The sequence below is a fragment of the Schistocerca gregaria genome, chromosome 2 (genome assembly GCF_023897955.1).
Source record: "Schistocerca gregaria isolate iqSchGreg1 chromosome 2, iqSchGreg1.2, whole genome shotgun sequence".
Lineage (NCBI taxonomy): Eukaryota > Metazoa > Arthropoda > Insecta > Orthoptera > Acrididae > Schistocerca > Schistocerca gregaria.
In genome coordinates this window covers 961,700,410-961,722,363 of record NC_064921.1, presented here as the reverse complement: position 1 = coordinate 961,722,363, position 21,954 = coordinate 961,700,410, and the positions used below count along the sequence as shown (strand labels likewise).

General features: G+C 43.7%; 1 protein-coding gene across 4 annotated transcripts in view; it reads right to left on the bottom strand.

Annotated features, from left to right (window-relative positions):
- Window positions 1-275: 275 nt before the first annotated feature.
- LOC126335443 (uncharacterized) overlaps window positions 276-21,954 on the bottom strand; it is a 159,129-nt gene continuing 137,450 nt past the window's right edge. For all 4 annotated transcript variants that reach the window (XR_007564870.1, XM_049998732.1, XM_049998730.1 and 1 more), the window contains 2 exons: window positions 2,387-2,589; window positions 276-475 (listed from right to left, as the gene is read on the bottom strand). Coding sequence is in view for 3 of the 4 variants with exons in the window: in XM_049998732.1 (XP_049854689.1) it covers window positions 363-475; window positions 2,387-2,589 (316 nt within the window). In the remaining variant the exon portion in view is untranslated. The remainder of the gene's footprint in view (window positions 476-2,386; window positions 2,590-21,954) is intronic.

Below are 21,954 nucleotides of genomic sequence, written 5' to 3'. Positions count from 1 at the left end.
TGTCATACAAGACTGGTTCAAAGTTCCCTGTGTTGGTTAATAATAATAATTGCTAAGGTAACTTTTTCTATGTACAAAGGTGTAGCAATATGATCTACTTCTGGGTTTAAAACCACTTTTTCCCAAGTATTCTATTCTTGTGAACATTTCATTCTTCATCTGCTCTACTTTTCAACAGCCTTCCTTAAATAGGTACCTAGAACACATACTACAGAATTTTGTAATATTATCTTATGTGATGGAACATTATGAGTTAACAGATGATTAAATTTCAGTTTTCATTTTGTTAAAAAATATTACTTTATTACTGTACACAATGAACAAACAAAATATTTACATATCACTTATTTTGAATAGGAAGATCACTGCAACTTTGTAGGTGATGTAGATGGATGATGACGACGATGATGATGTCTGTTCAACCTTTCTTCCCATGCCCTGAACAGCTTTTCTTTAGTTTCCTTTGATAACATTACTGCGAACAAAATTATACAATAAATACATCACATTGTATCTGCAACATTAATAACTGATACATAATCATTATCTTCTGCAGTGAATGGGAAAAATGACAGTTACAATTACAATGAGATTATTAAAAAAATATTACTTCAACTTTAACAGCCAATACATTCTATATTAAGACTGATGTCCAAGAGCACACTGAAAGATAATTTACTTACTGCATTACGCAAATGAACACTATTATGGAAGTGTGTGTCGATTACATCAATAAATTTCAGTAAAATGACGCTGTGGGACGCTACCACCATCGAGTGTGAAAGTTACAAAAGAATTCATAATTTAGTTTAAAAACTACATTCACTGCAGATAAAATTCTCTTATTGCAATATTCACAGTTGCATTGTTAGCCAAAAGGGAATGTGCAGAAATAAAGACTGTGTCTTGTAATACAATAAAACTACATCCTGTGAGACAATAGCTTTTACAAATTTCACGTGCACAGGAGACTAATGCCCTTATCAAAACCTGAATGTAACCTGTAGCAGCTCAACAGTAGTATTCTTATTAGCTGCACTACACTGCGCTGCACCGATTCGCTCATTTGCTATGACAATGAAGAATTCCACTGTACCACTAAAATAACGTACTCACAGTCGATCAGATTGAAATTTGATATATATTGTTTTGATGAAAGACAGCTAGGCAATGAGTCTGCACAGTGATGGTTTTAATAAAATTACATTTTGCCTGTGATACTACAACAGCAGTTCAACATTAACGTGCCCATGGAACAAGCAACTGCTGTAGACATTTTTGAGATATATGATTCTTTATCATTGTTTTAACTGAAGTGGGATACATGGCCCATTTGACTGGAGTGCTACTGTTAAACACTCATCATGCCTTGTCTGCTCAAAATACAGCAAACGACACCTCAATCTACAAATAACGGTTTCCACTAATTCCGCATTGCCGTGCTTTGCTGGTAGCAGTTTTTTTTTGTTAAGAACAATTACAATAACTTTCCCAGTGCGTGGCCAAAGACTAGTACCAATGGGAGGAGGTGCTGAGAAGTAGCCAGTTCCTTTTAAGTATTCCTCCTGAGGTATACCAGCCAAGTTTTATGCTTCACTATCATTATTAAAATAGAAGATACACTCTGAAACATTGTCCATGTTCAGTGAAAGAACAAACGAAACAGAGTAAATCTTTACTGCTGAACGCTTTGGCTGTGTTGACATGTAAAAATGCAGCACCATGCCTTTACCCAGGTGCTGTCAATGTGTTAAAATATACTAGCATGCCACTCTCATAGTGTGGTAGATAATTTAACTACATACTTGTTCCAAAAAATGGCTCTGAGCACTATGGGACTTAACATCTATGGTCATCAGTCACCTAGAACTTGGAACTACTTAAACCTAACTAACCTAAAGACAACACACAACACCCAGCCATCACGAGGCAGAGAAAATCCCTGACCCCGCCGGGAATCGAACCCGGGCGCAGGAAGCGAGAACGCTACCGCACGACCACGAGATGCGGGCTGCTATGGGATTCTCCTGGTTTGTTACTAGCTGCTACCTGATACTACCATTAGAGTTTTGTTCTAGTTCACAGGCAGGGTACAAGTCAGCTTTCCTGAAAAATGTCTTAGTTCCACATAGGAAATAGTCCTAGGAGATGGGAGGAATGGCAGCCTGAATTTTTGTTATTGAAAACTGTAGTGGCTTCTAAAAATACGAAGTAGATTATTAAAGTTGATGCCTTGGTCACATGCTACTTTATTAAAATTTCTTAGCAATTTCAGCTTTGCAACCATCATTATATCTAGTACCACCTGTGCACATTCACAATCTAGCATTTTACAATTTTCAATTTATATAGCTGAAGAAAGCTCAACACATTTCCTGTCACTTACTTTCTGGTGAGTCCACTAACTGTGAAGCAATTTCCTCCAGGTCATTTTTTGGGACATTTTGCATTCGGTCTCCCCCAAATTTAATGAAAGCCTCCTCTAGAGACAAATGTTCTAATCCTGTCTCGCACAACTTTCTTAGATCCCTCATGTTCTTCTCATGCCGCGCATCACCTTTCAAGATGACTTCATAGATCTTCCTCATTCTATGAAAATGCAGAAAAAATTCATGGATATAATAAATTTAAATGAATCTAAAACATACCATTCTGTTTGATGTTCAATAAATCTACACTAACCTAAAATGAGATGGAGGCAGCATAGGATATTAAATTTGAATTCTTCGTGCAAGTAAAGCCACCTTCTACATTTTGTCACAAGAGGAGAATTGAAAGATATGGAAATAGTGGTAATAGCAATAATTTGAGACATAATGCCTATGGAACAACAATTACTATTATATCTTGATTTGAAATAATTCTCAATTGCATTTATTTAGTGGTAGTGATTTCAGTAACGAAATCATCATCAAAGTTTGACACAGCAGTGGAATGGGTGTTGAGATAATATCTGACGATACCAGTCACGTGCTGAGCAGAGATCTAGCAGGATACTGCATCAACTTTGACAAGCAGGATTTCGCATTTTTTAAACTCAGAACCAATACAAACATAATCGGTTATTCACTAACTTTCAGTAAATGCACCATTTCAGGGTTTTACATACCTATCTATTAATATAAAATATGTAACAAGACAACATAAACATTCTCAGCCCAGAAGTTAAGAGGCATGTAATATAAAAAATGAAATATTTGTCAATTCACACTCTGCGGCCTGTTCCACTGAGTTATCCGGGAAGGTCTGCAAAATACTCAATCGATGGACTCAAAACACTTCCCAACTACAAATTCATTTTGATGTTAAAAGTATATGTAATTGAAATGGTGTAAATCTGATGACTACAATAAACATTTCAACAATTCGCAGTAAAGTGAACGAGTTTTTCCATCGCCAAGGTATCTTTGCAGTAGGAAACAGATGACTTTTTTTAAAAAAATTGTTATTTTATTTCCTAAATTCAAGTCTTTAATAGCAGTTTATGATTTGTAAGGGCAATAAACGAGATTGGAAAGAATATCTAGTCAGTAAAGTAAAAGGAAAGAACAAAATAACACACACTGGTTAAATTGAATTTACCTTCATATTTGAATTTTTCTTCTCTTTTTCCATTTCCCTTTGTGTGAGAGGAATAACAGTAGCATTCTGGAACAAGGATGACTAAGGTACTCTGAGCCCATCACCAGTGCCACTTTCAACCATTGGCTACTGCCAGGTCACAGGGTAGTAGGAGATGAGGAAATATGAACTGGGCGTCAGGGAGGGGGGGGGGGGGGTTACCCTTACTGAGAGATATTGACCAGGAGGGGGTTATTTCCTGCAGTTACTTTTCATTGGGTGGGGGTGGGGGGCATGGAGAGAACTGTCCTCCCTCCCCCACATGCACATGCTTGCTCTGGAAGCTACTAGGGCTCAGTGTTATGGAGGAGAGGAAAATAGTCTTCATTAACGGTGAAAGAAAGGTATTTATAAATGCGAATACAATTGAGACTTCCACTACACAATTTTTTTGTTTGCGCCAGACAGTGTCTCCAACCCAGATTTCCCACCTGACACGAGTGGTCGCCTTAACCAGCTATCAGAGCAAACCTCTGTGTGTCACTGAGTATCTACGTCCTACAACTGCAGTTGCTGAAATTCCTGCACAGGGAGATACTATATTATTAACGTTGTTGCCTATTTAGATATGTAATACTATTTGCAATGTGAGTGTTTCACAGTGTACTATTCAATATACCAGTCCAGCACAAATTTTCATTTGTCGCTAATAAACTGTGCAACTGAAGTCTGGCTGTATTCGCGTTTCTGAATACATTTCTTCCATTTCATACAGCTGAAGATCATAGCAGTGACTATCCCCTTCAAACATGCATACACGTCTGTAAGATATTGCATAGTACACTATAAAACACAGACACGGCAAATAGTGTACATTAAGGATGGAGAATTGATCATATAAAAACTTTAAAAGTGGTCCTATGAATGTGCATGATGAGCAGAGTGGCAGTACCAATACCCGAACTACTGCAATTGTGCAAAAAACTGACCAAGACTCTGGTCAACAACTAATGACCTGTGCTCTGGTTGAATAATTTCCTAATACTGGATTCACACCTGTTTATACGACTGTCACACAAAAGCTTGTGCCTTGGAAAATGTGGGCAATGTGACAAGACACAAATATATTCCTCAACATATGTGGGGAATTGAGAGCACAGGCACCAACACTGTCAAGCTTGCACAATGTGGGTGCCTGGTGTCCAGATCAGCTGGTAGCAGAGCCATATACGCAAGATCCTTTACGAACCCCCAAAGGTAAAAATCTCAAAGCATCAAGTTGTGTGTGAACATGGAGGTTGTGCAAAACAAGCTCTATCATCTGGTCCCTTGTGGCCAATCCAGCAGTCGATTACAGTCATTTAACCAGTCGCATACTGAGTTATCCCATGAGGCAGTGCACCACCTTACTGTCAAAGTTACGTGGTTCAGCTTTTTTCAAATGAGGAAACAGCCAGTTACAGCTGCTTCACCCATAAACTTTTAACCAGCATATGGCACAAAAAAAATTCAATTTAGAGGAGTTTTGTTGCAACTGTACCACCTCGCGCAGATCTGCTGACTCTCAAATGTGTACATTATGTGTGTTCACACTTTCTGGTGAAATGTTGATTTACTACTACACATGACACAATTAAGGAAATCTTCACCATGCAGTACCATTTTGTTTGTGAAGTTGGCTTTGAAGTTCCATGCTCTACACTTTACGGACTACAAACTGCAAACGGTAATGGTGTCTCAATACACACATCACTGAAATTGCTAATTCACGACTAGTCTTCACTCATTCAACTCTTTCTTCACTCACTCTTGGTCATTCCATTTAATGTATTATTTGGAGTAAATGGCACAAAGCCTTAAAACCTCTATTCAATTTGAAACACACTGTATGTATAGTGTTAAGGTTTGATTAAATGTCACCATCTTGTACACAGCTATCGTGGCCATGTGCACAGAAGCCCAGAGATTTCCACACCCTCTGTCTCCTCTACTGTCTTATAAACACACACTGTCACTCATATCTCTTTTTGACCTTAATGCAACGAAGCAGAAATACTCCCATCACAGCGTAATCTTTTCAATCACTTTGCACTTTCTTGAAGTCCTTTTCAGTCGGAGTAACCAGACTCTGGAATGACCCCTTCATTATATTAGAGAGCTGAGTAACATCTCCAGCTTCAAAAGACATACCTCCTGAAACAGCAATGATCTTTTTATCCATATACACTCATTACCCCTAACATTCTCCTTTCCAACCCCATCATTTCCTACTGATCTTACGTGATGCAGTCTACCTAAACCTCCCTCAGAGCTTGCTATGCTGGAAGTAAATCTTATACACCCGTTTTTGTTATAACTACTATTACTACCCCCCTCCCCCCCCCCCCCCCCCCAAATGAACCATGGACCTTGCCATTGGTGGGGAGGTTTGCGTGCCTCAGCGATACAGACAGCCGTACCGTAGGTGCAACTACAACGGAGCGGTATCTGTTGAGAGGCCAGACAACCATGTGGTTCCTGAAGAGAGGCAGCAGCCTTTTCAGTAGTTGCAGGGGCAACAGTGTGATGATTGACTGATCTGGCCTGGTAACATTAACCAAAACGGCCTTGCTGTTGTGGTACTGCGAACAGCTGAAAGCAATGGGAAACTACAGCCGTAATTTTTCCCGAGGGCATGCAGCTTTACTGTATAATTAAATGATGATGGCATCGTCTTGGGTAAAATATTCCGGAGGAAAAATAGTCCCCCATTCGGATCTCCGGGCGAGGACTACTCAATAGGATGTCGTTATCAGGAGGTTAGAAAATTTAAAACGGGAAATGGATAGGTTAAAGTTAGATATAGTGGGAATTAGTAAAGTGCGGTGGCAGGAGGAACAAGAATTTTGGTCAGGTGATTGGTTGGGTGTGGGATTGAAGGGACCAGACTGCTAAGGTCATCGGTCCCTTGTTCCACAATAAAATCACACGAAATAAAAACTGTCAGTCATTAAAAACGGAGAACTGAGCCAAGGGACAACACAATACAAGAAAGACAGACAAAGACCAGACAAACGGAACTAAAATCACACCGATTGTGAAGGTGGTTGGCCGACCATGAAAATAAGGAAAAGCCAACCACCAAATGACATTAAAACCCACAGTTTAAAACCACAGGCCAAAGGCCCAAGTCAATACAGGAAATAAAAGGACAAACACTCAAATCAGACGATAAAAACCCCCTGCCCGAATAAAACTCAACACGAGGTCCGCCATAGCAACGTCATCACATAAAACAGCAGGGAGGGTATCAGGCAGTGCAAATGTCTGCCTGAGTCCTGTTAAAAGCGGGCAGTCCACCAAAATGTGGACCACCGTCAGAGCTGCCCCGCAGCGACATAGCGGTGGGTCCTCCCGGCGCAACAAATGGCCGTGCGTCAGCCACGTGTGGCCAACGCGCAGCCGGCAGAGGACGACAGAGTCCTTCCGAGAGGCCCGCATGGAGGAGCGCCACACACCGGTCGTCTCCTTCACCGTCCGAAGTTTGTTGGGCGTGGGCAGGGTGCGCCACTCGTCACCCCAGGCACCAAGCACTTTCTGGCGCAAAAGCGACAGGAGATCACACTCCATAAGGCCGAGTTCCAGAGCCGGTGAACTCACTGCCTGTTTAGACAGCGTGTCAACCCGCTCATTGCCCGGGATGCCGACATGACCTGGGGTCCAAACAAAGACCACGGAGCGGCCGCAACGGGCAAGAGCATGGAGCAACTCGTGGATGGCCATCACCAGACGGGAACGAGGAAAGCACTGGTCAAGAGCTCGTAAACCACTCAGGGAGTCACTACAGATGACAAAGGACTCACCTGAGCGGGAGCTGATATACTATAGGGCGCGATAGATGGCAACCAACTCGGCAGTGTATACACTGTTCCTGGGTGCCAGCGACCGTTGCTCACAATGATCCTCTAGAGTAAGAGCGTAACCAGTGCAACCAGAGACCATCAAACCGTCGGTATAGGCCACGGCAGATCCGGGAAACTCGGCAAGGAGAGAAACAAAGCGGCGGTGGAGGGCCGGAGGAGGGACCGAGTCTTTCGGACCCTGTGCCAAATCCAGCCGAATGCATGGTCGGCGCACACACCAAGGGGGCAGACGGAGATTGGCCCGGAAAACAGGCGGGAGAGGAAAAAACTCAATCCCACACAGTAGAGCCAGGATGCGAACCGCGATCGTACACCCTGACCGGGGTCGCCTGTCTGCAAGATGGACGATCGAGTGCGGGAACAGTAGACGGTAGTTGGGATGCCCTGGCAAGCTACAAATGTGGGCAGCATAAGCGGCCAGAAGTCAGTCGCGCCGGATCCGCAATGGAGGAACACCAGCCTCCACAAGTAAGCTGTCAACAGGGCTTGTCCGAAATGCTCCTGTGGTGAGTCGGATCCCGCAGTGATGGATGGGATCCAGCAATTGCAACGCTGATGGCGATGCCGAACCATAAGCCACACACCCATAATCAAGGCGGGACTGGATCAGCGCTTGATACAGCCGGAGAAGGGTGGACCGATCGGCACCCCATCCGGTGTGGCTAAGGCAACGGAGAGCGTTTAAATGCCGCCAGCATGTTTGTTTAAGCTGCCTAATATGAGGCAGCCAAGTCAACCGGGCATCAAATACCAGTCCCAAGAACCGATGCGTCTCTACCACAGCAAGAGGTTCACCGTCAAGGTAAAGGCGTGGCTCAGGGTGAAACGTGCGACGCCGGCAGAAATGCATAACGCAGGTCTTAGCGGCCGAAAACTGGAAGCCATGCGCTACAGCCCACGACTGCGCCTTGCGGATAGCGCCCTGCAGCTGGCGCTAAGCAACTGTAATGCCAGCGGAGCTGTAGTAGAGGCAGAAGTCGTCTGCTTAGAACGAAGCTGCGACGGACGATCCCATCGCCTCAGCGAGCCCATTGATCGCAATTAAAAACAGGGAGGCACTGAGGACAGACCCCTGTGGGACCCCGGTCTCCTGGACCCGGGAGGAACTATGGGACGCAGCAACTTGCACGCGGAAGGAATGAGACGACAGAAAATTCTGAATAAAAATCAAGAGCAGGCCCCTAAGACCCCACCCATGAAGTGTGGCCAGGATGTGATATCGCCAAGTCGTATCGTACGCCTTCCGCATGTCGAAGAAGACGGCAACCAGATGTTGGCGGCGTGCAAAGGCTGTACGGACGGCAGACTCTAGGGAGACCAGATTATCGACGGCAGAGCGGCCTTTACGGAACCCACCCTAAGACGGAGCCAGAAGGCCTCGAGACTCGAGGAGCCAACTCAACCTCCGGCTCACCATACGTTCTAGCAACTTGCAAAGAATGTTGGTGAGGCTTATGGGGCGGTAGCTGTCCACCTCCAGCGGGTTCTTGCCAGGTTTCAACACGGGGAGGACGATGCTTTCTCGCCATTGAGACGGGAACACACCCTCAACCCAGATGCGGTTGAAAACATCTAGGAGGCGTCGCTGGCAATTCACAGAGAGGTGTTTCAGCATCTGGCTGTGGATGCGGTCTGACCCAGGAGCCGTATCAGGGCAAGCAGATAGTGCACTCTGGAATTCCCAGTCGCTGAAAGGAGCATTGTACGACTCCGCATGGCGCGTGTGAAAGAAAAGCCTCCAACTTTCCAATCGCTCTTTCCGGGAGCGGAAGGCCAGTGGGTAATTCGTAGATGCGGAACACTGAGCAAAATGCGCTGCTAACCGGTCCACAATCGTGTCGGAGTCAGTACACCACTCCATTCAGCGAAAGCCCAGGGACAGAGACAGGCGGCCGATAGCCATGGAGTCGCCTAATCTTAGCCCAAACCTGCGATGCAGAGGTACGGATGCCAATGGTGGAAACATACCGTTCCCAGCACTCCTGCTTCCGTTGGCGAATAAGGCGACGGGCACGGGCACGGAGCTGTTTAAAAACAATGAGGTTCTCCAAGGACGGGTGCCGCTTATGGCGTTGAAGAGCCCGCCGGCGATCTCTAATCGCCTCTGCGATCTCGGGCGACCACCAAGGCACAGTCCTCCGCCGAGGGGACCCGGATGAACAGGGAATCGCAGATGCCGCCGCAGAAACGATGCCGGTGGTGACCGACTGAACCACCGCATCAATGGTGTCAGGGGGAGGAGGTGCGATAGTGGCGAGAGAGGAGAACAAGCCCCAATCAGCCTTATTCAGAGCCCATCTGGAGGGGCGTTCAGAAGAGTGACGCTGTGGTAGTGACAGAAAGATGGGGAAATGGTCACTACCACATAAGTCGTCATGGACACTCCAGTGGATGGATGGTGAAAGTCCGGGGCTGCAGATAGAAAGGTCGATGGCCGAAAATGTGCCATGGCCTACGCTGAAATGTGTCGGCTCTCCCGTGTTTAAGAGGCAGAGGTCAAGCTGCGAGAGAAGAGTCTCGACATCTCTACCCCGGCCAGTAATCGCGGCGCTACCCCACAGGGGGTTATGGGCGTTAAAGTCGCCCAGTAACACAAAAGGAGGAGGCAGTTGTGCTATCAATGCAGCCAACACATGACGCGAGACATCACCATCTGGCAGAAGATACAAACTGCAGACAGTAATAGGCTGAGGCGTCCACATCCTTACAGCGACAGCCTCTAAAGGTGTGTGAAGAGGTACACATTCGCTGTACACAGAGTTAAGGATGTAGACGCAGACTCCACCAGATACCCTCTCATAAGCTGCCCGGTTCTTGTAATAACCCCGATACCCACGTAGGGCAGGGGTCCGCATTGCCGGAAACCAAGTTTCCTGTAGGGCAATGCAGAGGAAAGGGTGACTGCTGATGAGTTGGCGAAGCTCAGCAAGGTGGTGGAAAAAAGCGCTGCAATTCCACTAGAGTATCGCTTTGTCCATGTCCGAAAAAGGCGTGAAGGGGCCGAGGAGGCAGATCACGCCACTGGGTCACCTGCTGCCACCAATGGAGGGCCAGTACAATCTGCTGCCATGATGTCTGAGGGTCCGGCGAGATCCAGGTCCGCAGCGGACGCCCGGATCTCCACCTTATCCTCGGACGCAGAGCCTGTAGGGAGCAGTGGGGTGGATGCCGCCGCGTGGTCCTTGGCCTTAGAGGTGGTCTTCTTCGTCTTGTCTCTCTGGTCCTTGGGTTTCATTGGCTGGGAGGGCTCCAGCGAGTCAGTCTCCAGGACGGAGGAGGAGCGGGAAGCCCTGCGACCAGCCGCTGGTCTGCTTTTCTTCCATTGGCTGACGTCACCCTTCCCAGAGGCGGAAACCTGGGAAGGAAGGGACCCAAGGGACCCTTTCCGTGCTATTCGAGCCGGGGAAGTTTGAAGCTTCCCCAGCTCAGAAGTGGGGACTGATGTCCCCGATGGTTGGGGGGTTGCTGCTCCTGAGGCAGGTAGTGCAGGAGCAGCAGGTAGTGAAGTGCCCCCCACCATCAAGGGGGCAGGTGTAGCATTCCGGCTCTGAGAGGTGGCAGTCTGAGGGAGAGCTAATGGGGCCATAACAGTAGTAGCCGCGGCGTAAGAGGCAGTCATTCGAACAGGATGGAGGCGTTCGAACTTCTGCCTGGCCTCAGTGTATGTCAGGCGGTCCAGGGTCAATACTCCATGATTTTGCGCTCTTTCTGGAAGAGCCTGCAGTCCGGCGAGCAAGGCGAGTGGTGCTCTCCGCAGTTTACACAGATGGGAGGCGGAGCACATGGAGTATTGGGATGTGATGGGCGTCCACAATCTCGACATGTGAGGCTGGAAGTACAGCGGGAAGACATATGCCCGAACTTCCAGCACTTAAAGCACCGCATCGGGGGAGGGATATATGGCTTGACGTCACAACGATAGACCATCACCTTGACCTTCTCAGGTAAGGTATCACCCTCGAAGGCCAAGATGAAGGCACCGGTGGCAACCTGCTTATCCCTTGGACCACGACGTACGCGCCGGACGAAGTGAACACCTCGCCGCTCTAAATTGGCGCGAAGCTCGTCATCGGACTGCAATAGAAGGTCCTGATGGAATATTATGCCCTGGACCATATTAAGACTCTTATGGGGCGTGATTATAACCGGAACATCCCCCAGCTTGTTACAATCGAGTAACCGGCGGGACTGGGCGGAGGACGCCGATTTGATCAAAACCGAGCCCGAGCGCATTTTGGACAAGCCCTCCACCTCCCCGAACTTGTCCTCTAAATGCTCGACGAAGAACTGAGGCTTCATGGATGTAAAGGATTCACCATCAGCTCTCGTACACACCAGGTAGCGGGGCGAGTATGGTTCGCTGGCATCCTTAGTCTTTCGTTCCTCCCATGGTGTAGCCAGGGAGGGGAACGATTTGGGGTCATATGTAGTTGCGTTGTATTGAGCCCTGGAACGCTTAGAGACTGCTGGCGGCTGGCCGCCAGCAAGAGATGATGTACCACGCTTCATTGCGGGTCATCCGCCCTGATGCCACCTACTCCGACCAGCTCTCCCCACGGGCGCCACCCAGCCTCAGCAACGACCACCTGGCAGGATGGCCATTGCCGGGGGAGTCCCAATGCCCCAAGGAGATAGGCATCTACTCCTCGGCATACGTGGGGAGTTAACGGCGCTGGCATCAGCAGAGCGATCCCTGTGTAGTCAGGGGGCTACAACCAACAGGGTACATGACGGCCCCACCACAACGGACTGGCTACTGTGCTCGATTTCAGGTGATGTAGTCCAATATCGTCATTGGCGCATAAAGAGACACGGCATAGCAGACTGCAATAAACTGCACCCAAGAACAAATCCACGCCCAAGAGATGGTAGGTGAGCGGGACTGCTAAGCGATGACGACAAACCTGGCTAGAGATGGTAATGCACGATGGACACATCGCTCCTTGTTAGGCGCCCTTCCCCAATCGGCTCGCTCTTCAGAAAATTTAGAAGGATGGAGGTCAAACCCGTTAGGGGACCATCTCACAAGGCCAAAACGTTTGAGACTCCTTTTAGTCGCCTCTTACGATAGGCAGGAATACCGTGGGCCTATTCTTACCCCCGAACCCACAGGGGGGTTTGGTCAGGTGACTACAGGGTTATAAACACAAAATCAAATAGGGGTAATGCAGGAGTAGGTTTAATAATGAATAGGAAAATAGGAATGCGGGTAAGCTACTACAAACAGCATAGTGAACGTATTATAGTGGCCACGATAGACACGAAGCCCATGCCTACTACAGTAGTACAAGTTTATATGCCAACTAGCTCTGCAGATGACGAAGAAATTGAAGAAATGTATGATGAGATAAAAGAAATTATTCAGGTAGTGAAGAAAGACGAAAATTTAACAGTCATGGGTGACTGGAATTCGACAGCATGAACAGAAGGAAACATAGTAGGTGAATATGGATTGTGGGAAAGAAATGAATAAGGAAGCCGCCTGGTAGAATTTTGCACAGAGCATAACTTAATCATAGCTAACACTTGGTTTAAAAATCATAAAAGAAGGTTGTATGCATGAAAGAATCCTGGAGATACTAAAAGGTATCAGATAGATTATATAATGGTAAGACAGAGATGTAGGAACCAGGTTTTAAATTGTAGGACATTTCCAGGGGCAGACGTGGACTCTGACCACAATCTATTGGTTATGATCTGTAGATTGAAACTGAAGAAACTGCAAAAAGGTGGGAATTTAAGGAGATGGGACCTGGATAAACTGAAAGAAGCAGAGGTTGTACAGAGTTTCAAGGGGAGCGTAAGGGAACAATTGACAGGAATGGGGGAAAGAAATACAGTAGAAGGAGAATGGGTAGCTCTGAGGGATGAAGTAGTGAAGCCAGCAGAGGATCAAGTAGGTAAAAAGACGAAGGCTAGTAGAAATCCTTGGGTAACAGAAGAAATATTGAATTTAATTGATGAAAGGAGAAAATACAAAAATGCAGTAAATGAAGCAGGCAAAACGAAATACAAACGTCTCAAAAATGAAATCGACAGGAAGTGCAAAATGGCTAAGCAGGCATGGCTAGAGGACAAATGTAAGGATGTAGAGGCTTATCTCACTAGGGTAAGATAGATACAGCCTACAGGAAAATTAAAGAGACCTTTGGAGAAAATAGAGCCACTTGTATGAATATTAAGAGCTTAGATGGAAACCCAGTTCTAAGCAAAGAGGGAAAAGCAGAAAGGTGGAAGGAGTATATACAGGGTCTATACAAGGACTATGTACTTGAGGACAATATTATGGAAATGGAAGAGGATGTAGATGAAGATGAAATGGGAGATACGATACTGCGTGTACAGTTTGACAGAGCACTGAAAGACCTGAGTCGAAACAAGGCCCCGGGAGTAGACAACATTCCATTAGAACTACTGACGACCTTGGGAGAGTCAGTCCTGACAAAACTCTACCATCTAGTGAGCAAGATGTATGAGACAGGCAAAATACCCTCAGACTTCAAGAAGAATATAATAATTCCAATCCCAAAGAAAGCAGGTGTTGACAGATGTGAAAATTACCGAACTATCCGTTTAATAAGTCACAGCTGCAAAATACTAACGCGAATTATTTACAGACGAATGGAAAAACTGGTAGAAGCGGACCTTGGGGAAGATCAGTTTGGATTCTGTAGAAATGTTGGAACACGTGAGGCAATACTGACACTACGACTTATCTTAGAAGAAAGATAAAGTAAGGAAAGGCAAACCTACATTTCTAGCATTTGTAGACTTAGAGAAAGCTTTTGACAATGTTGATTGAAATACTCTCTTTCAAATTCTAAAGGTGGCATGGGTACAATATAGGGAGCGAAAGGCTATTTACTATTTGTACAGAAACCAGATGGCAGTTATAAGAGTTGAGGGACATGAAAGGGAAGCAGTGGTCAGGAAGGGAGTGAGACAGGGTTGTAGCCTCTCCCCTATGTTATTCAATCTGTATATTGAGCAAGCAGTAAAGAAAACAAAAGAAAAAATTGGAGTATGTATTAAAATCCAGAGAGAAGAAATAAAAACTTTGAGGTTCGCCAATGACATTGTAATTCTATCAGAGACAGCAAAGGACTTGGAAGAGCAGTTGAATGGAGTGGACAGTGTCTTGAAAGGAGGATATAAGATGAACATCAACAAAAGCAAAATGAGGATAATGGAATGTAGTCCAATTAAATCGGGTGATGTTGAGGGAATTAGATTTTGCTATTTGGGGAGCAAAATAACTGATGATGGTCGAAGTAGAGAGGATATAAAATGTAGACTGGCAATGGCAAGGAAAGTGTTTCTGAAGAAGAGAAGTTTGTTAACATTGAGTATAGATTTAAGTGTCAGTAAGTAGTTTCTGAAAGTATTTGTATGGAGTGTAGCGATGTATGGAAGTGAAACATGGACAATAAATAGTTTGGACAAGAAGAGAATAGAAGCTTTTGAAATGTAGTGCTACAGAAGAATGTTGAAGATTGGGTGGGTACACCACTTAACTAATGAGGAGGTATTGAATACGATTGGGGAGAAGAGAAGTTTGTGGCACAACTTGACTAGAAGAAAGTAGGACATGTCCTGAGGCATCAAGGGATCACAAATTTAGCATTGGAGGGCAGTGTGGAGGGTAAAAATCGTAGAGGGAGACCAAGAGATGAATACTGGGAGATGAAGGAGCTTGCACAGGATATATTAGCATGGAGAGCTGCATCAAACCAGTCTCAGGGCTGACGACGACGACGACACTACTACTACTACTACTACTACTACTACTACTACTACTACTACTACTACTACCTACAGACATTCAAATCATAAATACTTATTATGAATTTTATTACTACTGTTCATATTAAAATCATCCCAATGTAACTAGATAGATAAAAATGCTACTCAGCAAGCAGCCACAGGAGCCAAATCATACAAAATTTACAGAAAGGTGCAAGCTTTCAGAGCAAGTGGCTGCTACTTATGGCAGAAGTACTGAAGGTGAAGGGTGAAGGAAAACAATTGATGAGGTTTAGGAAATGGGGGGGGGGGGGGGATTTGGGAAAAGTCATCCCCCTTCCTTCTCATCCCACCTGATAAGTCTCCCCTGAGCTGGGTTCTGGATGACCTTTCTGATCTCTCCTCATTTCATAAACCTCACCAGTCCTTTTCCTTCACCCCTTCTGCCAGACTAAGAAGCCACTGTCTCCAAAAGCTTGCACATTTCTTCAATCTTCATAAATAGGTCGTCTCCTGCCACTCTGCAAGTAGATTTTTTATCAATCCAACTACATTATATTTTCAGAAACGGATTATTTTCACTTATACAGTAGTACTATGACTTTTGCTACCCCATTTTACACAAATCTGAAGTTGTGCGCTTCATCTGTTTGAGCACCATGCACCTCTACTCCCTCTTTTTGCCCACGGAATGTTTAGCTTAGAATGGGTTTGGACATGTTTCGTGCAGAATTATTTTATCCATGGGGTTGGATTGACTGTTAGATCCTAAGTGTGCCATCCAAACAAAGTAGAACTGATTCATTTTAATCAAGCAAGCATTGAAAATCATTATCACTGGAATGTAGACTGAATATTACCGAAAACCTCAAAACTAAAATTTGTTAAGAAGTTTGATCTTCTGGAATCAACAGTCACAACAATTGTGTGTGTGTGTGTGTGTGTGTGTGTGTGTGTGTGTGTGTGTGTGTGTGTGTGTGTGTGTGAGAGTGAGAGTGAGAGAGAGAGTGAGAGAGAGAGAGAGAGAGTGAGAGTGAGAGTGAGAGTGAGAGAGACCTCTGAATTCAAGCAGCATTTATAAACATTATGGTATTATTGCTTAGGTGAAAACAAAACTGTCCTGTTGATCACAACATGGTATGCTCTGAAGCGAAGCTGATTTTTGAGACAACAAAAGAAGAACCTGGCTATGTGACCACAGATGAAATATTTAAAGCTAGTATACAGTTGGTTTAGCCAATTTTAAAGTCACTACATTGGGCAAAGCATCACAGAAAGTGGAGGGGGTGGCAAGTGCCAATGAAGACACTCTGTCACTATCCAGAGAATCTCAATGAAATGATAAAAGAAGATTGCTACACCTGCCAAAACATATTGAACAGACATGAAACTGGTCTCTTTTAGAAGATGCCTAAAAGAACTTATCACGCATGAAGAGAAAGTCTTTCCGTGTTTTAAAGTCACCAAAGAACAATTGACAGTGATGGTTGGCATGAATGCAGCTGGTGAGTGTAAATTAACACCTCTCTTAGTTCATCACTCATAATATTCACGTACTTTAAAAAATACATCTAAAGCCTGTGACACTGAAGTTGAATGCTAAAGCTTGCACAACAGCTTCCCTTTTTGAAGACTGGTTTGGTCATCACTTCCTACCTTGAGTTGAATGTTAGTGCTAACTAAAACAAATCCCATTTAACCCTCAAGTGGGTTCACCTATGTATAAAGTGTGCCAACCACAAATAATTTTTTTTTCTTTTTTGCACTGTCCCATTATCGTTTCACAATTGCAAACCTTTACCTATTCCTTCGTCATTGTTTCAGCTATCACAGCTGTAAATTGTGCTGTCATACAGTCAAGTGAGCAGCAGCAACATAAAATAAACAGTGAGCTAAGTGAGAAAAAATTTATAATCAGTGCAAGAAAATGACCCAGATTACAAGCTAGCAGCACAATTCCGCAATGAGGCTGTTGTCTATGAGATAATGTAATTGACTATGAGATAATGTAATGGATTAAGTGGTTGGCTGGGATCTGTGTTGAATGCACTGTTTAATGCTCTTGTGTAGGTCATTATTGTGTGGTAAAACCTGGCAGTGGAAACAGAATGATATAATGAAAGTTTATTTCATTATTGTTTAATTAAACAGTGCTTTAGCTCATTATGTAAGTTTATTTTATCGTTGTTTAATTAATCTAAGATTAAACTGTGGTTTTGCTCACAGCCATTCTCTACATGTACACGTGTGCCACGTGCCCACTCACATTATGAAAAAAGGTGCGCCTACTTGAGGATTAAAGCGATGCTTCTAATTCACAATGCATCTGGGTGTTGTCCTGTTTCTCCAATTTTGACCCAGATGTGAAAGTTGTATTTTTGCCTTTGAATACAAGGACCACAGAGCCATTAAAACATTTAAAGCTTAAAAACTACATGACACGGTTCCTTACACATCTACATGAAACTATTAGAAAACAAGCTCTCAGTTAAAGAATGTTGTAAACAATTCGGTGTTTCAGATGCTGTGAGAATTTTAGAATGATCTTGGCATGAAATTTCTAAAAAACTTTAAATGGCATCTGAAAAGAAATAGTGTTAATTTCTTCATCACCAAACCCAGCACCAGATTCTGGTCAAACTGATGATGTGACTGAAGAAGTGGTCAGTCTTACCAGACAAAATTAGAGCTCTATCGTGATGATGTTCAAGAACTGCTGGACTCTCACAATCAGGTAACAACTGATGAGCTTATGGAAACACGTGAGCAAGAGCAAAACATTGAACAACCTGATCCGTAGTCACAGTTCAATCAGAAGATCAAATGAAGTTGCAAACTTGACAGAAGGCCTCAGTTCAATTGAAAATGGATTACAAATTTTAGAATTAATATACTCCAACAAAATGTGCATTTCTGCTGCAAGATGGGGAATAAAAAAATTATTAGCATGCTAAAATAAATGAGTCACCAGATGATCATACGATTTTATGAAGCTTTCTACATCACAATAACTTTGGCTTACATCGTTGCAATGCATAATACTGTACTGTAATACGTGATACCGTTATTAAACTTTTTCTAAATTGAATTTTTTCTTTAGTCCCTGGTCCAACTTAACATAATTTGTATGTATTTTTATGTAAAATTGGATGCCAACTTACATGAATTCAACTTTCACAGCTATCACTTTGTCCCACAAATCGCGTTAGATTAGATGAATACTTGTTCCATAGATTATGAATACGACACTTCGTAATGGTGTGGAACATGCCAGGTTAATAAAAGATGTCTGTACAAGATATTACATTACACAAAATATTGCGTGACATTAATGTTTAAGTCACCCCCCCGCTATCTACGAGAACTGTGGCTGAGCACAATGTAACATTCTTATTGCACATATATATCAATAAGGACTTACTTCATTAAAGATCCCTAGATTATTGTTCTACGTGGGATTATTAAATGACAATACTTCTTTATTAACTCCTTATACATGATGTAAATTATCACTTAATGAATGGGTGGATTGATGGGGTTAGCCCTTGAATGAGTGCACCATTATTCACAACACAAGTGGGCACAGCGTACTTTGTACACACATATATTAAAATCTATACTCAATATTAACAAATTTCTCTTCTTCAGAAACGCTTTCCTTGCCATTGCCAGTCTACATTTTATATCCTCTCTACTTTCACCGTAATGTTATTTTGCTCCTCAAATGGCAAAATTCCTTACTATTTTAAGTGTCATTTCCTAATCTAATTCCCTCAGCATCACCTGGTTTAATTCCACTACATTCCATTATCCTCGTTTTGCTTTTGTTGATGTTCATCTTATACCCCTCCTTTCATGACTCTGTCCATTCCGTTCAACTGCTCTTCCAAGTCCTTTGCTGTCTCTGACATAATTACAATGTCATCGGCGAACCTCAAAGTTTTTATTTCTTCTCCATGGATTTTAATACCTACTCCGAATTTTTGTTTTGTTTCCTTCACTGCTTGTTCAATATACACATTGAATAACATCGGGGATAGGCTACAATCCTGTCTCACTCCCTTCCCAACCACTGCCTCCCTTTCATGCCCCTCGACTTAACTGCTATCTGGTTTCTGTACAAATAGCCTTTCGCTCCCAGTATTTTACCCCTGCCACCTTTAGAATTTGAAAGAGAGTATTCCAGTCAACATTGTCAAAAGCTTTCTCTAAGTCTACAAATGCTAGAAACGTATGTTTGCCTTTTCTTAATCTAGCTTCTAAGATAAGTCATAGTGTCAGTATTGCCTCACGTGTTCCAATATTTCTACTTAATCCAAACTGATCTTCCCTGAGGTCGGCTTCTACCAGTTTTTCCATTCGTTTGTTAGCAAACTTGAAAACTGAGTTAATTTACAACAATTGCAGATAATATATAGGGCTACTTTTCTTTAAGGGAAAACTAGATGTAACATGTTAGTTAGAATATCTGCTACAGTAACTAAATCACAAACCCAGATTGGCTACAAACTGCTCATAGATTATGCAAAAGAAATGGTAGCATCTGAAAATTCTAAAAATGCAGATTTATTTGTGTCGATATACAATGAAATTCAAGGGTGATATATACGTTGGCTGAACTGTGAGCCACAAATGCTGATTTGCTAAGAATTCCCCACTAACTCATGAAAATACAGTTTTGTAAGCATCCGAAAATTCTAAAACTAACCTATTTCTCATGAAATAGTGCTATGAAATTACAGAAAGACTGTTCTATTCCTAAGTTGGCTAGTATATATAAATAAACGCGCATATTGCCGATTCAGTGCGCACTTCTACACTGGCACAGCAAAGAACAAGACTGTAGCGTAATTGCTAAAATGTACAGTACCAACAAACCATGTCATTGTGGGATTGTGGTGCTAGCTCAGAATCTGCATAGTTTTCTTGCATGGCTCATAAATTTTTCCTCACATAGCTCGCTGTTAATTTAATGTCACTGCTGCTCACTTGGACAGATGACAATACAACTTATCACTGCTGAAACAATAATGAAGGAATAGGTATGGAATCGCAAATATAGAACAATAATGGAACAGTACAAAACAATTAATTGTGGTTGGCGCACTTTATACATACGCGTGCCCACTCGAGGAATAAAGGGACCAAAATATTAATGCCATCGGTCACTAATTCTTTGTGTGTCAAGCCAAAAATAATCCCCAGAGAGGAAGGACACAGAGGACAAATCCCAATGGACTCAACTGAATATAAGAATCAAGAATGGCAAGAGACAGAAGCACATAGAAGTGAGAGATGGGGTAAAAAGGTGAAGGAGGGGAAAATTGCCTGGCCCAGAAGTCAGCTGGAGGTCCCCAGGGCACATAATGCATCTAACTGGCCCTTCCACACACTCCACTATCACAAGAAAATTAGCTACACAGACAAGATAAAATCACAGGAAGGAGAACAATGACAAGTCTGTCAACCAAAAATAAATGTAAAAGAAAAAATCAAATCAGCCCCTTTGGCATCGTCCGCTAGTACCAGAAGTAGCTTGTCAGTAAGTTTAAGGTTTTGCTGTAAGGTGGCCAAATTCAGGCCACTGTGAGATGGGCATCACACTGACAGTGGGGTAGTTCCTCACTTCGGAGGATGTGGCTATAGGTCAGCCAAGCGTGGCCAATGCGAAGCCAATAGAGGATTGCAGATTCCCTGTGTCAAGTACAAAGCAATACTGCCACGTGGTCGTGGTCTCCTTTACAGTTTGTGCACTATTCGGAGAAACCAGGGCACACCAATGCTCACTACAAGCCTTCAACAATTGTCAACATGGAGTCGATTGGAAGTCTGGTTTGGGCATTCCCATCTCTGAAGTTGGCATCCTGGTAGACAGCACGACCAACATGTTCGTTCACTAGGATCCCGGCATAACCAGCGATCCATAAAATGATGACCGACTGTCCAGTGTGGTGGAGTTAATATAGGAGATCCTGAACAGTCATAACCAATGGCTGTTGAGCGCAGCACTGGTCAACAGCCTGAAGACCACTGAAGGACTCACTTTCGATTAAGAACGTCTTGCCAGTGCAATAACAAAGCTGTCCAAGGGCTCAAGCAATGGCCATCAATCGTGCAGTCAATATGATGCATCCATTCAGCAAGTAGTTTAGTTCAATGTGTCTTGCATGTGTGTAGGCAAAATCAGTTTGTTTATCAATTGTAGAGCTGTCAAATGGATATCATGTCCGAGCCTGGAAATGTGTTAAGGACGTCCAGAAGCAGGTGATGAAGAATCATCGAGTCTACTAAGTCTTCCAGTCCAAAGGAGAGGTTGACACAGATGTAAGGAAGGGGTACACACCATGGTTGGTTAGTTGGTTTAAAAGATGGGGGGAAAGGGACCAAATTATGAGGTCATCGGTCCCTTGCTCCTAATAAAACAATTCCACAAGTGTGGGAATAAAACAGATGAGACATATAACAGAAAACTAAAAGAAAGCAAAGACCACAAGAATGAAGGAAATGCAACTAACACTAAAAGGAACAAAAGAGGACAAGAAAACAACAGAAAGATGCAAGAAACCGTTAGAAGGGAGTATACCAAGGAAGCAGATTACAGTGACTGGCCGACCATGAAAATAAAAAGGAAAAGCCAGCCACCCTATAATACACTAAAACCTCCACCCTAAAAGCACTAGGGTGGAGGACACACAGGGACAAAGGAAATGCGCTAAAACTCAGACAGTGATAAAACCCACCCTCACGG